We start from the raw sequence: 16940 nt of genomic DNA, 5'->3' as shown, positions 1-16940 counted from the left end.
CATTCAATTTTAAATGAGTTGTGTTGGCTATTTTCTTAGTCAAATACTCAAAATCATATTAAAAATCATGTAATCTCAAAACCAAACCATGCTTCTCTTTAATTGACTCCTTTCCTTAAAGAGCAGTACTCAGCTGTTAAATAAATAGCTTTGCCTACTTCTCATATCTTCTGTATATCTATCAACTTGTTCTCTAGGAAAACAGGCAGTTTGTTTCACAGGAGTTCATCTGCATCTACTGCTTATTCCCTACCTAATACCACAAATGGTTGCTTTGGGACTGATTATGATGTATCTAATGGAGGGTTATAATATAAGGTGAGGAAAAGATAATAGGAGTGGATGAACTACGAAGAAACAAAAATCTTGTTTTCATACCAATATTGCTAGCAGGGAAACATGAGGGGAAAGAAAGACAGACAATATATAATGTAAGCAGATCTGTTTCTAAATAAAATATGTTTCAGAGTTTTCCATGTGCCACCAGTTGCTTTCAGAAGTCATGTAATGGATGAGCTCAAAAGTGCACCAGAGTTTATTGATGATCCAAGAGCTATGAGATGCATTTCACTACTTCGCTGCCAGTATGCTAGCAAATGATGTTCATGGCAGTTTGAATCAAGATGCACTGCACTTCAAATGCAGATTTATCTTTCATTCACATTGAGTGAGTAGCCCTGGTTAAGGTGAAACACACTATGCTGCTGAAGTGCTTCTGTTCACCATCTCCTCAGCAACACAAGAGTTCACAGGCATCTACAGATTGACACATTGAAACAGACTGTCTATATACAGTAGTCTGGAAATCTAACTTTGACAAGTACTTAATGCTAGATGCTTCAGAAAAGATGCAAAGAAACATCTATTTCTACAATGCTATATACCACAAAAAGAAATTTCTACTTGACCCCAGCAGGTAGTTCATGCGTTAGATAATAAAAAATTATTATATTTGTAACTGTTCATGTTAATTAGTATAATTAGATATGATTTTTATCTGTATAAATATCTAATCCTTATGAAAATCTTTACAAGCTATTTACTTCCAGAGTTTCCTGTGGAAATGAGTTGCATAGTTTACACTGCATTAAAAATATGTCCTTTTATCCATTTTAATTCTGTTGAGTTTCAAAATATTCCCGGTAGTGAAGAACAATCAATGATGACCTTATCCAGTAACCTTTGTTTCATTTCAACACCCCAAACAGTCCTCTGGAGATATCTAGATTCCCTTACCACTCTGAGAAGAATTGCTTTCAGGAAGAATGGCTACTCTGAATAGCATGGTTGGCAATGGTTAATGGTTTATTGAGTTCACATTCTGAAACCAGTCTACAAATTGCAGATGGAAGCCCATTGCATTTACTAATTTTTGAAGGAAAGATTAATTTCACTTTAATAAAAAGTCCAACAAAGTCCCTTAATCCTTGATTCCAAATTCTCAAATAGGAAAGGGTGTAAAGAACTCAGCAAAATTGAGCCAAAACTTTTCCCATCCTTGTGTCTAAGAACAGTCACTGATAGTGAGTGGTCCTGGGGCTAGGCTTTGAATATGTTTTCATGTATAACAGAATATATTATATAACTGTATATATTTCCTTAAACTTTCAATATCAGATTTTATTTTATCTTAGGTTTCATTTTCTGAAATAATTTAAAAAAAATTAAACTACAACACATCAAATGTGACAACCTTGTTGTCTCATACATAAGCCTATTTTTAAATAGTTTTACAATAGTGAGGACACATTAGTGAGGTCCACATGTGCTCATAATTTGGGTTAGATTGGTACTAGTAGCTAGAAGCTACATAGGCAAAGTGAGGGTGTCAGTCTGATGACTGTATACTGCACCTTGAAAGCAGATTTAACTTTGAAGGAGTTTTATCACCCATGTAAATGCTGTCCAGAATTGCAGCCCCCATGTTTTGGGACTGCAAGAGCAGCTATTGAATTGCTCTCCCTCTCTCTGGAAGAAACTTACTGGAAAAAGTCAGAGAGTGTTAGAGATTAGTGACAGCCATGGTTCTGTTAGCTAGCCATCTTTGCAGGAGGGAACAAGTTGCAACATTTAATAGACTAAGCTTTCTGCCCCATGTAACCAAAGAGCTAACCAAGGAAATATAGTGCCTCCCAAAGGCAGAATGCCTACTGATGTCTCTCCATCCCCACCCCACCAGCACAGTGCATTTTATCACCTCTGCAACAATGCCTTTAAATGCCATTGCCTTGAATCGGCCTCTGCTGAAATCCTCATCCATTCCTTCATCTCCTCTTGCCTCCATTACTGCAACTCTCTTCTCCTATAGCCTCCTAAATTGCCCACTCTCCAGACTTCAGAATGTTAATGCGCAGAATGCTATTGCCCACTTTCTTTTACATGGAAAGAAGTGCAACCATATCACTCCCATCCTCAAATATCTCCATCTTTTTCTGAAATGGAATGTGAAAAACATTTTACAAAATATTAATAATACTACTACTATTTGTATTAGTATTATTATTATGCTGTTTGCCAGAGACTGGGAATGGCTGATGAGATGGATCACTTGATGTTTACCTGTTCTGTTTATTCCCTCTGAAGCACTTGGCATTGGCCACTGTCTGAAGACAGGATACTGGGCTAGATGGACCATTGGTCTGACCCACTATGGCCGTTTTTACGTTTATGGCTTTTGACCTGAACAATGAGCCAAAATTCAGGGTCTTGCAGGTTTGTTTCTTTTAGGAGGAAAAATGATGTAAGAGTCAGGTATTATCTTGATGCAGTCCTGTTTATTTACAAATAATGTACACAATAGTACTGTTTTCTTGGACAAAATAGGAATCAAGCAGCAGGAGACAGTTTCTTTGTTCACAAATCCAAGTCTCTTTCCAGCCAGAACTCTATCGAAAAGCTCCCTCTTAATTTTTTTTTCCAGAGTCATACTATAGGTGTTTCTCTGGCTATATCTGGGGCTCTCCTGCTGCCTTCTCTGTGTGATTCTGTCCAGCTGGAGGAACATCCAGTGCAATATATTAACCGCAAACTATTTCCTGGGAATTGGCCTATTCTGTTATTGAAAAAGATGGCTTGACTGTAAAATGGGCAGTGGATGCATTTCATTATTATCTCCTTGGGAACCCATTCATACTGATTATGGATCATGCCCCCTTAAGATGGCTGAATGTAAATAAAGACCCAAAACTCATATTGATGAGGTGGTACCTATCCCTTCAGCCATATACTCTCCAGGTTCAGCAACAAGCAGGGAAGGCACACCTAAATGCCAGCTTCTTCTTCTGGGAAAGGAGGTGCGAGTTGGAATCCACATTCAGGAACTGGCTTGAGGAGGAGGGTGTGTGTCAGAGTATACTAACACCATACTGAGCCAGCAAGGACTAATAAACTGCTCTAAGCCCACTTAACCCCACCCTGCTACACCTGCACTTGCTGTCAGGTAATGAAGGAGAAATTAAAAAGGGAAGAGGACAGCTCAGTGGGTGGCTGACCAGGGAGAACAGACGTCCTATGCATTGCTTCCTGAGGAGTGGACCAGCCCAGAACTTCTGAAGGTACTTCTGACTGCAAGAGCCCTAGGAAGAAGGTAGGTCTGGTGCAGAACTACTGAATTTGTTTTCTCCATGGAATTATTTCTTTGCTTTACTACATAAAAAAATTCCTCTGTAGTTGTTGCAATCATTCTGATCTCCTTTGTCTTTATACATTGTTATCGTGTTGACATCCTTTATGTTTTGTGGTACCCCACCTTTCCAGCGGACAAGCAAGACATTGTGCAGATGTTTAAGCACAAAAGGTCAACTAACCAAGTGCATCTGGGATAACAGAAAACTCACACTGACCACCAAGATAATGGGTTTACCAGATATGCATTATGAGCACACTGCTGTACGGTGGCGAGAGTTGGACCACCTACAGCAAGCATGAGAAAAGACTAAACACCACCCACACCTGCTATCTTCACCGTATTCTAAATATCAAGTGGGAAATCAAACTTCTGACACCAAAGCAATTGAGAAAACATAACTGCCAAGTCTAATCAGTGTTCCAAAACCCCGTGGTCTCCGTTGGCCTGGTCATCTGCACCAGATGGATGATGGATGCATTCCAAAGTATCTCCTGTATGAAGTTGTTGTAGGCCACTAGACCAACTTAGGCTCAGGTTCAAGGATGTTTGCAAGAGAGAACTGAAAACTTTCAACATTGACACAGCGAGCTGGGAAGATGAAGCTAAGAATTGGCTACTCTGGAGGGCTGCAGAGCACCAGAGAGTCAAAGAGGCTGAAGAGATGTGGCTGAGGGAGAGGAAAGTGAAGAGAGCAAAAAGGAAAGGGCAGCTGGCCTCAAGTGCAACTATTACACTGGCCTCATCTTCTTGCTCTGGGCCTTATGCCTGTGCTATTTGTGACCAGGACTGTTGCTTGAGAATTGGACTTTTTAGCCACTCACAATGCTAGAGCATGACACAGTAACTGAACTGCTTTGGCACTTACACCATTGTCTTTTGAGACAGATGAGTGCCATTCAATATATAAAGACTACTGTGCTATCTGGGAAGGGCCTGCGGCACTGCCTAATGAGACTGTTCCATGGAACCCCTGTCCAGAGGACATATGGGGAACTGCTTCAATCAACTCGGTGGGTTTTTGTCCTCTACTCGAGTCTGCTCTGTAGTTTGTCTTGGATCATAAAGAGTGCAGTTGGCAATGTTGGCAGTTAGCCTACCAAGAGGCATCAGCATTATCATGCTTGGGCCCAGGCCTGCGGGCAACTATGAAATCACAGCACTGCAGTTTTTCCAACCACTGGAGAATTGAGCCCACATGATTCCTGAATCTAAAGAACCATTGCAGGGATGCATGGTCTGTCCTCACCACAAACTTCCTTCCATATACATAGCGGTGAAAATGTACTATAGATTTAACCACTGCAAGGAATTCCTTTGGATGCTGCAATACTTTCTTTCAGGGAACTTAGGTATTTGCTGTCACACCCTCTCAAATCTTTTGTGTTCTTGTGTCAATAATGCCCCCACACTGTAAGCAGGTGTGCCCAATATAAAAGGGGTTTTGAAATATAGGTAGGCTAAGACAAAAGCAATCACAAGAGCCTTTGGAACTCCAAAAATGCTACATCGCACTCTGCTAACCTCTGAAATTGTTTCCTTTTCTCACCAAACCTATATAATGGTTTTGCATATTGGCAAACTCACAAGTAAACCTTTTATAATAGAAGCAGAGCCTTACAAAACTCTGCACATTTGTGATAGTTTGGGGAGTTGGCCAGTTCTACACAGCCTCAGTTTTCTTTTTATCAGCGGAAATCCCCCGTGACTGGATGCCCAAGGTAAATTACCTCATTTTGAAACCACTCAAATTTCTTTGGGTTCACTTTCAGATTAGCATACTTAAGTTTATCTCAGACCATTTGTAAATGTATCAGTTTCTGTTCAAAGGTTTTAGCATGCACCAAGATATCAATATCTCCATTTTACAGATGGGAAAATAGAGGTGAAGTGACTTGCCCAAGGTAGGCCAATAGCACAGCCAGGTCTCCTAAGTCCCAGTTCAGTGCTCTGTCCTCTAGGTTATACTGCCTAAGGAATCTTGTGGCTCCTTTAAAGGAAAACTTTCAGTATAACATAAAAAATATTTTAATCACTACATCTAATTACTCAGAAGAGTGCATTCTCATACACAATTCTGAAAGCTATCAATTGTAATAATAAAGAATAATTAATAATTAAACAGTAAGATGGGATTGCAACAATCTGATAAAAATTTGATGCATAGGAAATACTTTTAATAACAAAAATTCTAAAAAAACCAGAAGAACTTACTATTCAAAATCTTTGAAATTCTCATGTCTCTCTCATACAAGAAACTGCATTTTCTGGGTCTCAAACTATATCATCAGGCCAGACTTCCTGCTGGGAAGTGTCAGTAAAATGGCAACTCTCACTGAGAGGCTCACCAGGCCCAAACACAGTTACAGAGAGTAAAACACTGAAAGATTTTACTAAACATGGCTCTTTAAATATGCATTTGCACTCCCCTTTAATCCCCCGATCCTAATTTAAAGAATTAGAACTAATCACTACACTGTTCCTTTAAAGTGGCTGAATTTTACACAGCCATGATTTCAGTAATGATCTAGACATCTACAAATAAAATGAATAACAATCGTTATATCCAAAAAGGAAGTGCTTCTGACTGTGATGGAGCATGCAGGTGTACTAACAATCTGGTGTAATGCTGAGTTTTCAAAAGATGCACTGCATGCCTAGAGTTAAAGCATTTACCTCTGACAGCGTATCCATCTTTTACCGATGCTGGGAATGGGGGTAGGTTGTCTTTTGCATAAACATCTTGAGCAAGGACGCGGCCCATTCCATCTAAAAGGGGAGAAAGAAAAAGAAGAGCATGTTTCATGTCAGTGAACTTACTCAAAGGGAATAGAAGATGACAGCAGTGTGCTCTCATGGATGAAATCCATGTGTATGTGACACATCTCATAAACAGATTTGTCAAGCTTTTGATTTCTCTCAAAACCAATAGGGAAATAAGTGGAGAGAAACGCAGCCTGAAAGTAGAGATGAAAGATATAGTCCAGTCAACCTGCATTTCTGGTTAGGACAAGCTTGCTGGCATTGGATTTGGATGTACAGTATCCAGACCCAGGGCAGTCAGCTTGACATAAACTGCTTTGTGTCGCCCTAGTTGTGCATGTGTCTACACTTAAATTTGTCTCCCACTGATGTAAATGCCCTGTTTCAGCAATGCAGTAACACCACTTCCCCCTAGTGGCATTGAGCCACACTGATGTACTGAGGTTGACGCAGCACGAATGTAAACACTATGTTACTTATGTTGACCACAAGCCCCTGCATGAACAGTGCTGACAAGGAGGTGGTGGAGGAGGAAGATGAGGAAGATGGGGGATGTGCTACCAGGGAGTCCAGCTATGCTGAGAGTCAGGACCTGTTGGAGACTCCATAACAGTCTAGTCAGTCCTAGCAATTGAGCATGGGTGAGCGCAATTCAGGGGAAGGAACCTTTGGTAAATGGGTAAATGTATTTCCATTACCATGATGTACTGATTGCATCCCTGACCTAGTTAGATACAGCCATCAACTTTTCATTAATTTACTCGTTCTAGAAGAGGTAGTGGTACAACAGAGAGAGAGAGAGAGTTTTTATCTGCTTTTCATTCCCTTGTACAGTTAAGAAATGGAGGAGTCATGTGGAGCAGTTTGTTTATGTACACAGGGATGTCCCTTGAATCCTCCTGAGAGATCTTGATGAAATTTTCATGGGGGTACTCTGCAATCCTTTCCCAAAAGTCTCAAGGGGTGGCAGACATTTCTTTCTCTGTGGCAGGGCACTTTTTCATGCCAGTCAGCAATAACTTCAGCAGGCACTATTGCAGTACACAGACTAACAGCATAAGGGCCCAGGCAGCTTTGTGACGCCAGTAGGAGTTGGACTTTCTGTGCATTTGTTACCCTCAGGAGTGAGATATCAGCTAAAATCACCACCACCTCTGGAAAATGGTGCCAATATTCAGTGCCATTGCCCTATACTCATAGTTTCACACAGCTGAGAAATTCCCTTCTCATTTCCCTCACCCCTGCTGGGGGACACGCGCCATGGCTAGTGCTCGGAGTGGTGCTGTGCATAAGCACTCCCGAAACATAAGTGCCAATATGCATATCCTGTTTAAAACTTTAGGGGAGCAATGGAGGGTTCTGAATCTTAACTTTTACTTTCCATGGTGACTATATTGACAATGCTCTGTAAGTTTTATCTGCAGCTGCTACCATTGTGCCCTTGATGGGTTTCCCCTCTACACCAATGGAATGCCTGGAAAAAGAATAGGACTCGGGATGAGGTGTTCAATGAGATCCTGCAAGTCAGTGCTGTATCAAACCATGAGCACAGGGCCTAGAGGGTCAACATTGCAGACATCCTGGAGAAGGAAAGAGTGGACAGGAGAAAGACACAGGAGTCCCATCCAGAAAAGGAGAGGGAGATGCACCAGGACATAATGGGGCTTCTCTGGCAGCAAACACAGATCTGCAGACTCTTGTGGACCTACTACAGGTTCAACAGTCACAGGTCACCTCCCTTTTCAGTCCACAAAAATCTCCATTACAGCATCTCCCTACACCTCCCCTCAACATTCTACGTGGTATCAGGGCTGCAGCCCTACCCCATCACTTCGACCTGGGGGACATTAAGGACAACCACAGCTTAACATATACTGACCTGTGAAAGCCACGGTTGCTGTATATGTAGGTAAAATGGACATGAATGTTCGTTCTCCGTGTTAAGTTCTGTTCCATTAATTTATTAGGTTTTAATGTTTTTGATTCTAAATTGCACAGATTTTCTTTGCACTGGTTTTGTAACTGAATATAATTCTATATTTGGAAAATAATTCATCTTTATTAGTTCACAACATACAGTGCAGAATGCCTAGAAGTTCTGAAAGCACCTACTCACTTGTTACTACACAGTGACACAACTCATAGGATCAGTAACAAACACAGTGTGTAAGGGCCCATGAGTCCAGAACCCACACATGTGGTGCTACCAGGCAGCTGATAGCTCCAAGTTGCCACCCACCCTGCTGCCAGCAGCTGTGACCAACTTGTGCTCCACTGCCCATAGAATCATAGAAGGAAGGAACCATGAGAGGTCTTCTAGTCCAGTCCTCTGCATTTAAGGCAGGACTAAGTATTCTCTGAGCCATCCCAGGCAGGTGTTTGTCTAACCTGCTCTTAAAAATCTCCAATGTTCCACAATTTCCCTAGCAATTTATTCCAGTGCTTAACTACGCTGACAGCTAGGAATTTTTTCGTAATGTCCAATCTAAACTTCCCTTGCTGCAATTTAAGGCCTTTTTGCTTCTTGTCCTTATCCTCAGAGGTTAAAGAGAACATTTTGTCTCCCTCCTCCTTTAACAACCTTTCATGTACTTGAAAACAGTTATCATGTCCCCTCAGTCTTCTCTTCTCCAGACTAAACAAAGTTAATTTTTTCAATCTTCCCTCATAGGTTGTGTTTTCTAGACCTTTAATCTTTTTTGTTGCTCTTCTCTGGACTTTTCTCCAATTTGTCCACATCTTTCCTGAAATGTGGCACCCAGAACTGGATACAATATTCCAGTTGAGGCCTAATCAGTGCAGAGTAGTAGAGTGGAAGAATAGCTTCTTTTGTCTTGCTTACAATGCTCCTGCTAATACATCCTAAAATCATGTTCACTTTTTTTGCAAGAGTGTTACACTGTTGACTCATATTTAGCTTGTGATCCACTATGACCTCCACATCCCTTTCTGCAGTAATCTTTCCTAGGCAGTCATTTCCCATTTTGTATGTGTGCAACTGATTATTCCTTCCTAAGTGAATACTCTGCATTTATCTTTATTGAATTTCATCCTATTTACTTCAGACCCACTGTAGACACAGACCATGAAGAAGTTACACCTCAAGGGCTTGACAGACAGCGGTCCCAGGGCTCTTGATTAGCTTCCTGCTCTATATAACACAAGGGGCATTCTAGAAAGTTTACATGCAACACTGATAATCTGCTGGTTAGGAAAGTCCTTGCCTATAGCTTTCTGAACTGTCCTGTGTTCTTAAAGATGTGAGTGTCATACACCTTCCCTGACTAGTCAACACTGATGTCGGCGAAGCATCGCCGGTGCTCCACTAGCGTTTGCATAATCATAGGAAATTAGTCCTTTCTGTTGATGTACTCTGTGGCCATATGGTCTGGTGCCAATATAGGGAACTGAGTGTCCTGTACCACTCCGCTGCTGTTCGGGAACCCCATTGCTGCAAATCCATCCAGTCCTGCATAGCAGGAGATGATTAATGGCCCTGCACACTTGCAGGTCAATAGCCCCTGCAATGGATTTTCCAACTCCAAAATGATTTCCAACCAACCGGTAGCAATTTGGCATTGCAAGTTTCCACTGTGTGATCGCCACTCGATTCTCCACTGTCAGTGCAGCTCTCATTTTGGTGTTCTTGCACTGGAGGGTTGGAGTAAGCTCAGCTCATAGATCCAGGAATGTGGCTTTGGGCATCAAAGTTCTGCAACCACTGCTCATCATCCCAAGCCTCCATTATGATGCAATCCCACCAGTCAGTAAAGGAAAAACCTTTAAGCTAATTTTTAAAAATAGTGTTTTTAAAGTGAATTCTGCATTAGAGAAAGGTGCTGAATTGAGACTTGAAGACAAACATGAAGCTTCCTGAACATATTTTATGAATTGGTGTAAAAGTCATGCTATAGAGTAGCTTTATCTCCAATAATATTTATCTTATTGGAGGTAGATGGAATTATTTTGCTCAGTAAGAAAATATGGTTGTTTGGATGTCCATAAATTATGGTCATGGGCATTATAAGAAACTATAGCTGGATGGAGGGTCAGATATATTTTTCAGGTAGTCTTGAATTGCTAACTGAATTTTGTTAAAAGGACACAGCTAAAATTGCTAGTCTAGTGTGTGTGTGTGTGAGAGAGAGAGAGAAAGGGTTGGTGTCAGAGTTGTTTATGTAAACTTAGCTTGTGGCCTACATAATTTTAAAAATTTTTAAATAAATGTGTTCAACAGCACATCTTCTCTTCAATTGCACTTAGTAACCATAACTAACCTGTTTTTGTTGTTTTTGAATGTACTAGGTAAAGTTACTGATATGTACCCTCAAACCTGGAAAATATATACAAAGATAAAAATGACATTAAAATAGAATTAAGAGAGCATGCATCCCTAATTTAAGAGTAAAAAAGAATTACAGGAATGTTCTAATTATCCAAAAAAAAAAAACAAGTATTACAAACCAGGAAATTCAGAGTTAGGCTTACACTTAAAAGAAATCCAAACATGTTAAGGTATGGAAATGCATAGTTAAGATACCCAAAACAACCTTAACTCTGGCCTGTAGTGATTCCACAGAATATTCGTACAGTTATGATTAAGACATTTTAGTGTTTGTGGTTCCAACTTAGATTAAACTAATTTTAAAAGATGGATTAGGGTTGTTTTCATATTTTCTCTCTCCATGGTGGTAGTAGAGGTGATAGTATTGTTTCATTCTTTCTTTGTGATCCCCATCTGTTGTATCCATTTGTTGTCTATGGTCTTATATTTAGATTGTAAACTCTTAAGGGCAGAGAATACCTCTGCTCCAGTTAGTCATATAAAGAGGGCAGACCCACCACATCTCTTGAGCAAGGAATCCTGGAGTGGGTGGGGAGATGGCCCAGAGATTGAAGGAGGAAGGAGTGGGGAGGGCCCAAGTGCTCTGCATCTGGTGCCTTGGAAACAAGGATGCGGGGAACAACAGACACTGCCATACTTCTTAGCAGCCAGGTGAACAGAAGGCTCAGCCTCTACCACCTTAAACAGGGAGGGTCCACAGCATGAGGGGGCATTGCCACAATGTAGGGGGATGGGGCCAGAGTACAGGAAATCCGCTCTATGGGATATGATTAAGGCCCTGGATAGCCTTAATTCAGCCTGAAGTGTCCCTTGGCCTGAACTATTTAGCTCCCAACCCTTGCTCATGTTTTTTGTCTGCTTTTGCAAAGGCAGCAGAGGACAAAGAAGGTCTATCATCTGAGGAGCTTATTCTTCCGCCACTGGAGGCAAAGGCAATACTGAACAATTGTGGAGGCTGCTCAGACCTGCTCCATATTGTGGTAACTCTAAGAGTGGGAGAGGAAGGAAGTGAGAGTGGGGGAGAGGTCTGTATCTGGGGTGGGGAGTTACCAAGAGGGTGAGGGTTTGGGTGCCAGCACATCTGAGTCGGGGAGGAGAAGACTCATGTAAGGCTGGAGGCTACCTCTGTGTGTGTGTGTGTATGTGTGTGCACACATGCCTGTGTTAAATTGCAGGGAGAGCTGTCCTTTATGTGAGTGAGGGAACCTTAGCATGCATGTAATTTTGTTAGGAAAACCTTTGTCAATGGGTGGTTGTAGATGTGTGAATTTTGCGGGGGAACCAAGATAGAGATACAGACAAGACTGTGTATATGTATGTATATTTCTTTTTAAGGGAGACAGGAGTATGTGTGTGATTTTGGGTTAGGAGGGTGGAGAGAGAGAAAGAGAGAGAGTGTGTGTGAGATTACATATATAATTCATGTATTTGCTCCCACACTGATACCTAACACATCAATTTGCAGCCTAAAGGGAATATTCATGGTGCATTTTAGAACTTGTGCTTTTATAGTAGGGATTAGCATGTAAATGCTGACATATTCTTCACTATAGCATCTAGAAAGGCAGCTTTGATACCCATTAATACTTTCACCTAAAACAATGTGGAGACTAATTACTTTTTATTCGAAACCTTACCACAAAGCTTGAGTAATTATAGTGAAGGGGAAAATACAACACAGACAACATTTTAATTATAGTAGAGAAATCAGCTTTCAGAGAAATAGTGATTGCCCCCTCTCTTCACACACACACAAATCCAATGCTTCTACTTTTAGCAGGTATGCTAAAATGTGTCTTCATTTTATTTGTCTGCATGCAAAAATCACACTAGTTAGAGAGAGGTGGACAGTATGTTCCTGGAATCCTGCCACATGCTATTTGGAGTGAACAAATGGCCGGCCAGCAGCTAGAAAGCATTTCATTAAGGAAAGAGAAAGAAATAGTCATTGTATGCTAAACCTTTGGCATTTAATTCAGAAAGGAAGTAAGTCAACAATTAGAGGGACACTCTCAAATACATTTTTTACATGATTCTGTTTGCAGTATCATCTTGGAGGTTTAAAATCTTTTTCACCCTATTGTTTATGACTAATTTTGATTTTTAAAAACAAAAGTTCTGAAATGTCTTCTGTGTTTTCTGACTCCCCTTCTTTGTGATAATATGTTTCTGGTATTAATGGAAAAGACCTGTAAATTTTGTTTAATTGAAAATGTCGTTCTAAGAGGAGTCTTAGTTTTGTGTCTTATTTTCCTAGTACCAGTGAAACTTGCACAGCTGTTAAGAATTTTGATGCCTCACAGGAGTGGTAGTGGAATAAAGTTGTGACCCAGGCCCCCTAATGGATGTCATGCGCTACCCCTTCCACATGATAAATGCTGTCCCTCCCAATATTTCAGTGGGTGTATATGCAGTTATGTAGAAGGCAAGCTCCTAAACTAAGCTAATTCAAAGTCATTAAAACATTAGAAAAATATGCCTGAGTAATAAATAAATTAGGTGTAAGCAGAGAAACACTAAAAGTACATAACCCCCAACTGTGAAGGTAGGTAGGTGGGATAGTGAACCTTTTGTATAGCAGTTATCTTCTTCAAAGAAGCAGAATTACAGGTAATTTCTCCATCTCTAAGGAAATTATCTGTCAGGATTCCAGCTCCTGGGCAATAAAAAGTTTGAGGGAAGTCCCAAAAGAAAAAATAGTTTAAGCTGCAATAAGCAGCAACAACAAGTGAGAAGAAAAAAGGTTTTAAACAATACATATAAGGAGAAAATTGGATTAAGATACCTCCCTAAATGTCCAAGCAGATCAAAATGCTCATGTCTGCAAAAGGAAGCAGGGATGTCCCAGGGGGGGAATTTCACGTAAAAACAGGCCAAATTAAAATAAGGGACAATCTGAAATAAGACTTCATTGGGGGCGGGAATGTTTGGCCTCCTTTACCTTGAAAACAACTTTTGGATAAAGGAGAGTCTGAAATGGAATTTCCTGTCTATAATGCTTAGTTTGGAGAGAAGAGGACCAGGTCACCATTTTACAGAAGACTGCAATGGAGACATCTCTGGAATAGGCAGCAGAGATAACTCTCTTACCACTCACTGAGCCTTAATGTGGCCTTCCAGCTTCTGGTCAGCCAGATCATCACAAAATAAATCCACTTGAATATCCATTTAGACATAATCTTCTTGGTAAGAGAGATCTCAGAGATCTAGTGTCAATAGAAACAGAGAGTTGGGTGGATTTTCAAAGAGAACCTCCAAGGACTTTTGCGGAGAAGAGTCAATTGTGTGATGTGGACATGAAATTAAAGTTTGTCTCATTTATATGGAACCACAACATTGTCCTGGAGAGAAAACTTGGGTGAGTCCACAGCACTGCCTTATTCTCTAAAAGCGTAGTATATAGTGGATCATTCACTATGGCCTGAAGCTCTCACATATTAAATTGAAGTCATTGACAAAAGGAAAATAAACTTCCATGTATGAAATTTAAGATCCCAGGAACTAAGTGGTTTAAAATGGGTTTTTTTTTCAGCTGTCAGAATGAAATCTATATCCCACACCACAGGAGGTATTTTAATATTATTGTTTTTTGAAGTCTCTACATGGACCTAACCAACAAGGGACTGTACAGACAGTGATTCATCTTCATTTAGTTTGTGACAAGCTAGAATAACTAACAAATTTAGTCTTTATGTAAATTTAGACAGTTGAAGAAAATAGTCAATCAGTTTTGGAGTGGGTCAAGTGAAGAGATTACCTTGGGTTTGATTGAACTACATTGCAAACCTTTTCTATTTGGCATTTTTAGGTCTATCTGGGATTTCAAGATGAAAGGAGAACACAAGATAACTGCTCAGAGGTGCCTATGCCTCTCTACAGAAATTATAGGATTCCTGAACTGGATGGAGCAAAGGGCCCTTGTTCTGAGGTTGAAGCCATACTCTCAACTTAGGCAGACTGGCTTTGGCCGTCCACTAGAGAGCTGTGAACCAAATTTATCTGGGTCAGTTTGAGGATATTAGGATCATCAAGCCTTCGTCTCTCCTGAGCATTGTCAGGACCTTTGCTATCTGGCTTTCGGAAAACCTGATCTTATGTCCCCATTGAACAATGTTCAGGAACCATGTATCCAAGGTACCAGAGGCCATCAGAGGTAAAAGGTTGCCAATTGGTCTCTGACATATAGAACCATGCAAAATACTGGTAGTGGCAGGCTGACTATATGCTAAGGATCCCTTTGCTTTGTGCTTGCTGAAAGAGGGCTTAGGAGTGGACCATTTGGGTTTTGATGTTGTTGAGGACAAGTGATCTATGCAGGAAGGTACTGGGTAATCTTGAAATCACTTATCAATGTGAAAGCCATCTTTTGAAGTAGAGCTTTACCCTTCCTTCCCTCAAAGGAGAAGCTCATGGCGTGATGTCTGAGATAACATAGCATTTTTCCCTTTCCCTTTTATGTAATGAGGCATTTATCTGCTCCTCAAATAAGCTCTCTCTAGTGTAAAACAGATTCTTGGGCTTGATCTAGACCTCCTTGTTGCATCTGGATGCCAGCAGCCAAACTGATCTGTGGCAATGCAACCCTATAGCAGCAGTCCTTTGTCACTGTATCTGCACATCAAAGAATGTACTTGATGCTGGACTATGTCTGCCCCATTGTGGATTACCTTTCTGAAGCTTCCTGCGTTTCTCTTGGGGAAGAGAATTGATCAGATTGGAGGCTTTCTTCCATTTCTTCCTGACATTTGGTCATGAAGATTCAATAGTCCACAATGCAAAAGGTTGCAGCTATGGACTAGTAAGGCCTTTTCCAGAATTAATCCTAATGCCACAGCTCAGGATTCTATGACATAGTACATGAGTATGGCCTCATATAGGGGAGCCAATATTTTGGTTTCAAACTATCCTCATTCAGCTTTTCAGGTCTTTGCACCACACATGGCTGAATCAGCTCAAGCTGGAACCACTCAGTGATATGTAGCATGAACAGTTTTATTTCAACTTCAGCTCAGACATCATGATATTCCATAAATTCAGTTATAGATGCCCAGCAACTTTCTAGGGCATATTCTTTTTTTTTTGGTCTCTATCTTTGATGAATTCTTCTTAGCTGAAATCTGTGTACCATGAGCATTACTAAGCAAATGGAAACAATTTAGTCAAGAATAAAGTTAGGGTGCAATGCTTGAAAAGAGCAATTGGGAAACATGATGGAGAGATGTGTGGATTTCAATCTGGTCTTCAGAATAAGGGCAAGAGCCCGACTGATGCCAAATGTCCATATGTAGCAACACACTCAGTAGCATTACTGTGTATACTGAGATATATTTAGGAATGCAAATCAATTAGATTTATCTTCTCCATTTTTGCTTTGATGTTTGTATGAATGTATGCATTTTATTTATGAAATCAACTATAGTTCTTGAACTTTCAAAATTCCACTTGTCCTACATGGGATTTCCTGCCTGCAAAGTGAATTCCAAGAGCTCAGTAATATTCAATTTTAAAGAAGACACTCCCTTAAGGTAGTACAGATCAGAATTCAAAGCTCCAGGACTACAGTTGAACTCCCTTCCTTAGAGGCTTCAGGATACATTAGTTAGCTTTAGCTTAAGCTCTATGGCCTTGATATGTCCTGTGTCAAAAGGCTGCTTTTGCATTAGCATGTGAATTTCAGGTATGAAGAACAGTTCTGAGTGGACATCCCAAACCTTAATGTCTTCCTAGGTTGAAGCCTCTCTCTACCAACAAATGAACAGTATGGCCAGCCAGATTGGAGATCTGAATTTCAGATAAAGGCCTGATTGGCAAATGATCTGGAGGCGGAGCGTTCCTAACAACTGGGATCATCAAGAGTTTCAATTAAGTCGGAGTGCAGCAGCAACCAAGATGTGAAGTGAGACAGGAACACTAGTAGGGAGGGATCAAGTGTTAGGGGCAGGGCAGAAACCAGGGTGGGGTTGGATGATTAAGAGAAAAGAGAGTGCTGGAGTAGCCTCTGAGCCAAACGAGAGCAGGAGAGGTAGGCTGAGAGGAGTAGCTGGAGACATGGATGTAGAAAAGACCAGGTCAGAACAAATAATTGCAGTGACTGAACCTCTGCAACCCTTTGACCTTAGATTGGAAAAGGTCTTAAGAATCCCACAAGGTGAGAGCACAGGCCAAAAGGGCTCAACATAGAGAGGGACCAGTTGCCCACTGTTAAAT

The 16940-nt window shown here is 40.8% G+C and overlaps 1 protein-coding gene across 22 annotated transcripts in view; it reads right to left on the bottom strand.

Annotated features, from left to right (window-relative positions):
* Window positions 1-16940, bottom strand: part of GPHN (gephyrin) — a 604586-nt gene that overhangs the window by 80694 nt on the left and 506952 nt on the right. For all 22 annotated transcript variants that reach the window (XM_067557745.1, XM_067557750.1, XM_067557759.1 and 19 more), the window contains one exon: window positions 6302-6394. In XM_067557745.1, the coding sequence (XP_067413846.1) occupies window positions 6302-6394 (93 nt within the window). The remainder of the gene's footprint in view (window positions 1-6301; window positions 6395-16940) is intronic.

Source organism: Emydura macquarii, unplaced genomic scaffold, assembly GCF_026122565.2.
Source record: "Emydura macquarii macquarii isolate MOO-44397 ecotype Brisbane River unplaced genomic scaffold, CSIRO-AGI_Emac_v2 contig_1876, whole genome shotgun sequence".
NCBI classification, from domain to species: Eukaryota; Metazoa; Chordata; order Testudines; family Chelidae; genus Emydura; species Emydura macquarii.
Note: the sequence above shows the minus strand (reverse complement) of the source record. Positions and strands in the feature narration are given on the sequence as shown.